This window comes from Scomber scombrus, chromosome 14 (genome assembly GCF_963691925.1).
Source record: "Scomber scombrus chromosome 14, fScoSco1.1, whole genome shotgun sequence".
Lineage (NCBI taxonomy): Eukaryota > Metazoa > Chordata > Actinopteri > Scombriformes > Scombridae > Scomber > Scomber scombrus.
Genome location: NC_084983.1, coordinates 12,232,276 through 12,243,079, shown reverse-complemented (window position 1 = coordinate 12,243,079; position 10,804 = coordinate 12,232,276). Strand labels below are relative to the sequence as shown.

General features: G+C 39.6%; 1 protein-coding gene across 1 annotated transcript; it reads right to left on the bottom strand.

Annotated features, from left to right (window-relative positions):
- Nucleotides 1-3,572: 3,572 nt before the first annotated feature.
- On the bottom strand, nucleotides 3,573-9,478 carry LOC133993722 (V-type proton ATPase catalytic subunit A-like). Its single transcript, XM_062432753.1, has 15 exons — nucleotides 9,414-9,478; nucleotides 8,704-8,812; nucleotides 8,049-8,177; nucleotides 7,639-7,853; nucleotides 7,402-7,539; nucleotides 7,157-7,308; nucleotides 6,846-7,008; nucleotides 6,566-6,674; nucleotides 6,230-6,352; nucleotides 6,015-6,129; nucleotides 5,536-5,599; nucleotides 5,248-5,451; nucleotides 4,939-5,033; nucleotides 4,503-4,674; nucleotides 3,573-4,314 (listed from the first exon to the last, which is right to left on the bottom strand). The coding sequence occupies exons 2-15, from the start codon at nucleotides 8,783-8,785 to the stop codon at nucleotides 4,222-4,224; spliced, it is 1,854 nt and encodes a 617-aa protein (XP_062288737.1). The 5' UTR covers nucleotides 8,786-8,812; nucleotides 9,414-9,478; the 3' UTR covers nucleotides 3,573-4,221.
- Between the last annotated feature and the right edge of the window lie 1,326 nt (nucleotides 9,479-10,804).

Sequence of the window (10,804 nt, the reverse complement as noted above, 5' to 3'; positions counted from 1 at the left end):
TACATTCTTGCCCAAGGACACTTCAGCAGAGAGCCAGAGCCAAGACAGGAAGTTGAAGCCAGTCTTTATGTGCTGCTATATTCAGTATGTCCAGTAAGCCCTTCATACCTGTTAAAGGCTTCATGCAGATCTTCAAAGTCACACAGTGGCACATATGAGGATATGAGGTCAATATTTAAAATATGCAACTTAACTGCCGTGTAAAAATGTAACATAACCACCAGTAACAATCAACAAATCAACAATTGATCTCCAAGTCAATATCCTGCTATTAGTATCTTAACATGCACTCACTTTGTGCTGCAGCACACACACACACACACACACACACACACACACACACACACACACACACACACACACACACACACACACACACACACACACACACACACACACACAAACACACACACACACACACACACACACACAAAGGTCTGACCCTACTTTAATCTATGATAACAAATTTGAAATTGAGAACCTGACTATTTTAATTCCAAGTGTAAGTTTGTATGTCCTCTTTTATCGGAACAATGATCATCATCACAGAAGACTTAACATGCAAAAAACACACATGAATGACTGCAGTGGTGAGTGGAAACACTGGAAGCAATAATGTACTAATACTTTTACTACTTTTAAAAGTATAATTTCTTTGTAATCCTCCTCCAAAACCTATAATAGGGGTTACGATGAGCAGAAATACTGTATAATTTTCTAGTGTCTATAGGATGATTAGCTAACTGTCAGATCTTCTGTTTGTTTTTTTTAATTAAAAAGAAAAAATCTACAATGAGAGGTTCCTAACTCCTGTTACATCCCCAGGAGCTTCAAATGTGATTTGTTGAAACAAGGCCACAGTGTCTACAGGGACAAAGTATCTGGGCCACTGAACTCAAGTCCTCAACACTCAGAGATGTTCTCGAGTTATTGTCAAGTGTATGTTATTATTTTATTCTGACTTCTGACTTGGGTTTAAGACTTGTTGCACTGGTGTAGGAATTAACAGAAAATAAATATTTTAAATAAAAAAACAAAACATACATTTTAGTATGTTTAGAAAAAGAAAACACGTCATGTATTAAAATCAGTTATTGATTACAGGTATCTCCTCATTTCCTAATTACCAGCATGACTTTATATGAAACTGCATTATCTCATAATCATCACTATCATGCCCAACAACTTATTAAACTCTTTACTAAAAATGATTAGTTGTGATATTAGTTAAACCCACATTCACAAAGCCAAGATAAAGCTTTTCTATATTCACTTACCTTATATCTAAAAACAAAAAACAAAAACACAATCAATACAGGAGGGCTGAGATGTCAAATTTATGCTTTCCAGGCAAAAGTTATGCGATCTTCAGAACATTATGAAGAACATTATCCCTTGTCACCAAACTCCTTCTATGAATGACTAAGAATAAAAAAAAGGAAACAGCAGCCTAGTTTCTCATCAGTCATTTGTGTTGAAAAAGGAAATTGGCGTGTCTCTGCTCTGCTGGTTCTGCAGCGACACCGTACCAGTGCAGTGAAATGGTTTTCATCTCTTGGATTCCCTCGGTGGAAGTGTCGCAACAGAAGATAACTTGGACTACTCTTGACAAGTGGTTTACGCCGCCTTGATATTGTGTTGCATCCGCCAGCTCACTTTTCCAAAGACTATCATCCTCATTAAATAGTTCACAAGTCGTTCTCTTGCATACTCAGCCTACTTTTGCTTTACAGCTTCTATCAGTTTCCATTTTAAGGTTTAATACTGCCATGCTGGGTAAATATAGGAGCCAGGAGTCGTTCATACCTCTGTCCACAGCTGAGGGGCTATGTTGAGGTATTCAATAACTGCAACAGCAGTCCTGATTATCCAGACTGAGCCAAATAAGGGTGCACATGAGAAACATGACAGGCACTCATGGATGAGAGACTGAGGGATGATCCACAGGGCAGCCCCACCCTCTGGGATCATATTTCCTCCCACAGGCAACCTGACCTCACTGCTCACACATAGAGAACTCTGGAAGAGTGTGTGTGTAAGTGATCAGAGGTAAATCCTCCAGTGTTGCTGTTAATGAGTTAGTCTCTTCATTACACTGTGACAACAGCGGATTTGGATTCAGATTCTTGCAGCCAGTCTTAACCTTGCTGCTATATTTAGTATGTCAATGTGTTGTTGTTGTTGACCACAAGTGGGAGCTGAATTCACTTTTAATAACAGATGAACTTCAGGAAAAGCTCCACAACAGATCAAACAACGTAAGTACAGTGTTATTGTGCTTTTGCAGGCACAATAACACTGTGGATTTAAAAAGATGGAACCTGCTCTCCTCCACTTTCACTTTCACATGAAAGCTATACGGTTTCATTAATTTGTTCTTTGCACACACGTACACATACACACACTAACCATCAGTCATTACAAATTGAAGGATAAAAGAGAAGCAGGTGCATTAGACCACTGAAACCTCTTAACGTCCACACCAGTGTTAGTTTGGATGGACTGAATCAATGGAGAGAAAAGATGCTGCTCTTGCTGCTGTGGGTTGTGCTTCCATTAGTCTTGATGGAGCCCAGGACCTGAGATACCGTCTCCATAATCTATTTTGGAGGAATTTTATGCTGCGCGTCCTCAACAAGCTGAACCAACAGCATGTGCTGTAGATTACACATCAGCAAATTGCAAAGATGTTGTAGTTGCAATGCTCAAAGCATAACAAGTGATTATGGTGAACTGAAGAAACAGTTTTCTGGTTGTCATGTTTCTGTGTCACCACTAAGGGGCCTCAGACACTATAGTCTGTGTCTCAGCTGGTATGCAGGTTTTGAGCCCATCATTACACACCCTTCATATGTGAACCAGTATTACTCAAACTAACAAAACTTTATTTTAAACTCTAGATTTCAAAATGATCTGTCATGCTCAATTGTAGGGAAATAGACTTTAAAATTGATGACATTTAGAATATTTGCATCTGATGTAACAATAAAAATGTGGTTTATTGGGTTCGGAAATTTCAGTCAAGCAAGGTGTTGAAGAAGACAAATACACAAATACTTATATTGCGTATTCAGTATTTGCTGTTGCAATTTTCTGTGAGTCTGTGACGGCCCTGCCTAACCTACCTTAAATGCACTGATGTATTGTACTGAGCCAGGAAACAAAAAGCAAGCTGTTGGACAAGGCAGAGAAAGGGATGTAAAAATGACTTTCTCTCCCTGCTTTAAAACTACTTGAACAGCCTGCAGTATTAAAGCTATGTGTGTGCGCCATCTACAGTTGAGTCTTTTACTGAGTATCTGTTGTGTTCATGAAGTAGTTGCAGTAGTGTATGGCAAATTTCACTCCCATGTAAAGCAGTTTCAAATGGAAGAGTCATAGAAAAAGAATGTATTTTGTTTACATCTTCTCCCCCTTCTCCTTAAATCATGTAATGTGATTTAAGTAAATGATATTAAAAGGTAAATATATGATGTAGGGTTGAGAAATTCTTATTCAGCTTACTCACCATGAATTAAATACAAAAGCACATGACAATTCAATCTTATTGACACAATGAACTTGAGTAATTTCTTTACATTTATTTCAGGAGACAGTTACATTACATGAATATAATAGTGAGACATCTGTTACATCACAACTCTAACAGACTCATTCATTCACATTTTACACATAATATCAAGTATATATTCCACAACATCACTATCATCACACTTTAAGAGGTAAGAGGTGGAAGAATGCTTTAACCCCGCTCCCCTGATACAACCAATGCATATGTCCCTTTAACCATGTGCATGTTCCCATTTGATTAATAATCTGTAATGATCACTCACATCAGGGCGAAAGAAACCCTGTCCACCCTTTGTTGCAGCTAGTAGTTAAGTGCATGTGCAGCATCTGATTGGGGCCCACTGATTATCACCACAACATGATGGCGTAGTGATCAACAAGTGCTGAGTGTTGAGTGAAGGTGTTGCTACATTGCCAGAGCGATCCATTTTTTCAGGTGTTGTAGGGGATTCCAGCATGAGTTGTCCAAAATCAACAAAATGAAATGCAAATGTGTGCAGCCCATGGAATGTTTAAGGGGACGTAAACACAGAGGAATAAAAGAGTTCACATGACTGAGGCAGACATTCAGAACACAGGCCATTCAATCCGCACTATGTTGCACTGCACTGGGGTTTGGATATTTGAGAAAGGGGTTTAGAGCTAAGAAACTCATTCCTCCAGGGTCCGGAAAGCGTTCTGCATGTCCTCCAGAAGCTGGGCGTTGTCTGCTTTGATCTTAGCTTCGCCATCCTTAACGGGGTCCTGAATAATCCATCATATAAAGAGTAATTATTAAAAGTAATTATTAGACCAACTAACAAACAACATTTCATAAATGAAGGCAGATAGAACTACAAGCCTGTTTAGTTATATATCCTGAAATCAGACAAAAAAACTCCAAATGAACCAACTGATCCCACTAAATATGATAACATGGAACAATCGCGTACCTTGAACTTCATCGAGCTGATCTTATACAGGATCTCTCCCAAATGCTCTTTGATCATGGCCCAGGTGACTTTGTTGTCAGTCTGAGCTGTGGTCTCTACCGCATGACGGGCCATGTCGTAAAAAGCAATCATGTTTGAGAGGATGCCAACAGTTTTGTAGAAGGGGCAAAACCTGTGTGTGTGTGTATGTAGGGACAAAAGAGACATTAAGACATCTGCCATTTCTATCCACTTATATCTTGCTTTAGGTCAAACTAATGTAGCATAATAATTTTTCTGTTGTTACCACAAATATGATGTCCTAAAATTAATCACTAAACTGTATAGTGTCTGGACAGTTCCTCTAAATAGCACAACTGGCTACTTAGATGATAACAAGATTGAATTTGTTCATTGTGTATTTTAAAAAAAAAGAAGAAGATAAAGTGATTTTCACCTGTCATAGGGGGTGTAACCGTTCTGCTGCAGGAAGTCATCTTTGATGAGCTTAGCAACTTCTAGGGTTATCTTATCAGTCTCAGCAAGAGAAGCCTGTGTAGAAATGAAGACCATAAAGATCAGACTGCTTTATTTTTTCAGAGTGGTAGATTAACCAGGTTAGCATGCTTATAATTGGATGAATAATTCACCAACTCTCGTAGTATTATTTTCTCACGGAAACATTTTTGGCAATTCATAGGTGTTGATTCAACATTAATTACTTTTGAGGAAATAGTTTGTGTTATATAATCTTAACTGTCCTCACCTTGCCTACAAGCTGCACAATTTCAGCCAGGTCCTCCTCCTCCTGCAGAATCTCTTTGGCTTTTGTACGCAGAGGAACGAACTCAGGGAAATGTTTGTCATAATATTCATCCAGAGCTCGTGTGTACTTGCTGTAACTAATAAGCCAATTTACAGAAGGGAAATGCTTTCTCTGAGCCAGCTTCTTGTCCAATCCCCAGAACACCTGAAAATGAGAAAAAAAACAAATTGACTTCAAGGTGAACAAAATCAAAGAACAAGTGCTGAGAGCTCACTGGCCATCACTTACCTGAACAATGCCCAATGTGGCTGAAGTGACAGGATCTGAGAAGTCTCCACCAGGGGGCGACACACTGAAAGGAATTATTAAAGGAAAAGTCTGTTTAATTGTGTTGGCCTTCTTTTCTCACTCTCATGAAAAAACTTCATAGGAGAGAAAGCTAATCATGAAGCTGTCGGAGACCTTAATTGAGACTCAGTATTTTGCACAAAGCTTAAAAAAAATTATACAGAAATAAAAATACAACTTAGAAGAGGTGGCGATAGTAATCTCAACACCAAAAGGCAACTTCAGTACAAAATAGTATGTTGTTTGCATGTATTTGATTTCCTATCTATATTTACTATTAATTGAAGTAACAAGAATTCATAGGACAGGTATAGGGCTAAAACATGAAAAAACCCCACCAGTATAGAGTTTTAATATATTCACCCACAAAGAAACAAAAAGTTTGACATCAATCTCTCCTTATATGAAAGCCAACTCACGCTCCTACGATGCTGACACTGCCTTCTCTCTCTGGATTTCCCAGGCACTTCACACGTCCTGCACGCTCATAGAAGGAGGCGAGCCTGGCGCCCAGATAAGCAGGATATCCGCTGTCTACACACAGCAACATATAGTACACGACATCTTGTTTACTGTCCGACACCATCTTTAGAAATACATATAAAACAAACACTGTATCACAACATGAACTCACCAGCAGGCATTTCAGCCAATCTTCCAGAGATTTCTCTCAGAGCTTCGGCCCATCGAGAAGTTGAGTCGGCCATCATGCTCACATTATAACCCATATCTCTGAAGTATTCAGACAGTGTGATCCCTGCAGAGGCAAGCACATTTAATTTTCAACCTTTACTTTAACACAATCAACAGGCTGAGTCTGTCCCTGCTTTGCAACATGCAGTTGAATTTTGTCCATATATCCAGAATGGATTTTAGGATGTTATAAGTTTTCCCATTTCTTATAAAGAAAGAGAAACTGATTTGTTTTGAAATTTGAAAAAATGTAGTAACAGGTCAAATTTTTAGGTACCTGTATAAATGGAAGCCTCTCGGGCAGCCACAGGCATGTTGGATGTATTAGCAACCAGTGCTGTTCTCTTCATGATGCTCTCAACTTTGCCGTCGACTTCCATAGTAAGCTGTTGGGCAAGAACAGTGCTAACATTATACAATATGAAGACTGTACTGACCATACTAAACATTCATGCATTCCTCCCTTGCCTTTACTTATTTATTATGTTTTAAGTTACAATATATTTTGCAGAAATTACAGATATGACAAATCAAAAGCTCGATCTTCTTTCACTAACCTCAGGAAAATCTCGCAGTACTTCAGACATTTCATTTCCACGCTCTCCACAGCCGACATAGACAATGACGTCACTGTTGGAGTACTTGGACAACGACTGAGAGATCACTGTCTTTCCGCATCCAAAGGCGCCTGGAATAGCAGTGGTGCCACCCTGCACGCAACTATACAGAAGAGAGATTATGTAGTTTGATTTACAGATTTTAGGGGGGGGGGGGGGGGGGGGGGGAGTAAAATATCTCAAATATGAGGCTCCACAAATGAACAGTTCAAGACGATGTAAGTTGTTTAAATCAAATAAGGATTACTCACGGGAACAGGGCATCCAGGACTCTCTGACCAGTGAGCAGTGGAAAATTGGCAGGTAGCTTCTCTGTGACTGGTCGGATTTGTCGTACTGGCCACACCTGCACCATGGTGAACTTCTCCTTTACACCTTCAAAGTCGAGCTCCAGAACCACATCCTGAATGCAACAAACGACCAGAGAAGGACAGTCCGTCACAATCACAGAAACACTGATTAAACAGAAGAACGGTTCTTCAGGTCAAACACTCACAGAAATGTCGTAGTTTCCGGGTGGGGCCAGGTAGGAGACGGTGCCTCTGCTGCGAGGCGGAAGCATCAGCTTGTGCTTTACTAGGGGGGTTTCAAACACATTGCCATATATATCTCCACCTGTAATGTGACTGCCAACCTGGAGAAAGGATCACTTATAATTAGTCAGAGCAGTTGGAGGGGAGAGACTGAGTTCACTTCCACAGTCCAAACGTAAAATAAAACTTATTTTTCTTACCCGAAGACTCTGAACAGGGGAAAATTCCCATTTGAGGTCTCTGTTAAGGGCACCGATGTTTACTCCTCTTGGGATGTAGATGCTCTGAGTGAGGTCATTGATGTCTTTAAGTGGACGCTGGATACCGTCAAAGATGGAGCCCATGACTCCCGGCCCCAACTCTACAGAGAGGGGTTTACCTGTGCGAAGGACAGGGTCACCGACAGACACACCAGCTGTGGCATCAAGTTAGGGAAATTGCAGGAACTTCGAAACACTAAACAAACCTTAAAAGTCAGCGTCTTATATACTGACTCTCTACAAATGCTGAAATGTCAAAATTAAACATTAATGACATTATTTGATTTTTATTATAAGGTGACTCATTACACAGTGTGTTAAATATTTGAATGTGGCAGCAACAAGGATACAAGTCTCCTCGTAGACCTGGATAGTTGCCATGTCTCCCTCTAAACGGATGATTTCTCCGACCAGCTCACTGTGGCCTACACGGACCAGCTCGTACATGGCGGCTCCAGCCATCGCTGTAGCTGTCACCACTGTTGATTGGACAAGTTTGAGAAAAAAAAAAGAGAGAGAGAAAACATAGAAAGTGATACGATGAACGAATCTGGTGTACAAGGAATGTGCTGAAAATCTTTTCTGAGGCTTGTGATGATGGCAGGTCAGCGGTTGGATCCTCCAGTCCACATGTCAAGACACTCAACTCCAAATTGCCATCAGTGTGTGTGTGTGTGTGTGTGAATGGTTAGAAACTCCTCCTGGTGAGCAGGTTGGCACGGGGCATGACAGCCTCTGCCATCATCGTATAAGTGTGTGTGTGTGTGTGTGTGTGTGTGTGTGTGTGTGTGTGTGTGTGTGTGTGTGTGTGTGTGTGAGTGTGTGTGTGTGTGTGTGAATGTGACATGTAGAGTAAAAGCATTTTTTAGCGGTCAGAAGACTTAAGAGGCACTATAAGCAGTCCATTTAACATTTGTTGATCCTAGTTACAAAAACAACTGGTACATGTGAATTTTGCTAAACAATGCAATCTGTCCATTGAACGGAAAGGCTAATAAATCAGACCTGGTCCAGAAACTCCATGAACATATCCAAACTGGCTTTCTCGTTCTTCATCCTGGATCTTAGGAAGTTTTGAGGTATCCATCTTGAAAGTTCCTGCCCTGAAAAATCCCTTGAGGAAAGAATATGAAACATAGAGGCTGTCAAGTAATGTAAACTGTTATACAGCTAAGAAAAGTTCAACACACACATCACGCACAACCTATTCTTCAATAATGACAGCCAGGCTGATATAAAAACTATATATATAAACTGTTTATACACACTACAGTGAGATGCACCAAACCACATAACAGATTACTGTCACTGCATACTTGCGATGCTGTGAAATGAATGGCCAATCCTCACAGCTTAAGGTCACTACTAGCTAACTCAGCTGAAGCTACTAAACCTTTAATGTATTCAGTCAGGGTCGTAGAAATGTTAAAGTAAACTGGTTGCTACTGTTCATCGACGAAGACACGTTTGCTAGTCATATAGTAACAATATGTTTGTTACTACACACTCAGTGAACAGGAGCAAAGCTGATTTGTGCGTGTGCACGTAGTAGTCAGGTGACTAGCTAGCAAACACAAGCTACATTCATTATCATCACAGATAGGTTAAAGCTGAATTAACGATTATTCGTGTAGTATTTGGGCCAAGACTGGAGAGAAATGGCAGTTTTCTACTACTAAAATCACCAAGAAATACATAAACTGCAAATGCGTTACCTTGTCCTCAGATGCAGATTTCCAGGTTTGTCTGTAACGTAGGAGGCTGAGGAGGAGCTTCACTGAGCTAATCACCTGCCAGGCACCGGACTGTCACGGGAAGAAAACATCTCCATTGTGGCTCAAGCGGCTTGCTCCGTCCGTGCATGTTGAGCTATCTGTGGAGCCAACATGGCGTCTGCCGCTCGACAGTTTCCTAGTAGCTGATCGGTTCCGCTTGTCAAAACACAGTCACCGGGCTCATTACTGACCTCTGCTGGGTGTAAGTAATATATCACCTGCAACAAAACAAATGTATGATTATTTGGAGTAAATCGTTTTAAATAAAGTAACTGAGGTCCATCAACTGTATAATTACAAATATCTAGCAGTAAATACTTAGCTTTCATATTTTACTGTGTTGGTGGTTACTGACCATTTTTATGTATTTAGCAGGTGTGGGTTTTTTGGATTTGGGGGGCTTCAGGAAAACTATGTCTTGCTTGGATTATTTTTATACTTTCTCAGCTTGAAGTGTCGGTATTGGCGTTGGTATTGGCAGTGGTAGAAGAAGTACACAAAACATTTTTCGGGGGTACAATTATTAATACCAGACAGTAAAAGTATCACTTTAAAAATTATGTATTCAAATTCTCACTTAAAAGTGAAGAGTGAAAGAATCAGGATCAGAATTGTTGCCAAGTAAATTATCAGATTACATACAAGGAATTTATCTTGTTGTTCTGTTGTTTTTAAAAGAGATATTATTAGTACAATGTACTTAAATGTACTTCACGTGTTCAAAGTGAAGGTTGTAATTCTTAAATAAAGCTGGATAATTTAATCAGTAATAATGCATCATATTTTATTTGTTATATTTTGTAAGTAAAATCTGAATCTGCAACATAATAAGTAACATTATCAGTCAGGTAAATGCAATGGTACAATGTTTTCCTGTGAAGTAGAAGTAAAAGTACACATTTGCATATTTTGGGGGCCTTTTGTAAATTAGTTAGATTAGTAACACTATTTAATATTTGTCATATCTAAAGATCATAATAAATCCATAGCTGTTTGGGGCCCTTTTAGTTGAGGGCCCCAGGTAGTTTCCTACCATGGCGGACTTTACTTAATGGTGTGTCGGACTCTTATGTGGTAATACTGAAGTATAACTACATTTTGATAGCCTACTTCTGTACCAATAATGACTCATACTTATGTAGTACATACATACCTAATAACATGAACTGTAGAATAAATTGTTTTATACATTGTCTGAAATAACTGACTGAAAAATTCACAAGAGCTACACCTACAAGATAACTGTGTTTTCTGTAAGAAGGTGATTGACATCTCTCAAAATACCTTGTGGTTGTCATCTACACACTCACCAAATGAAAAGCTTCTGCACA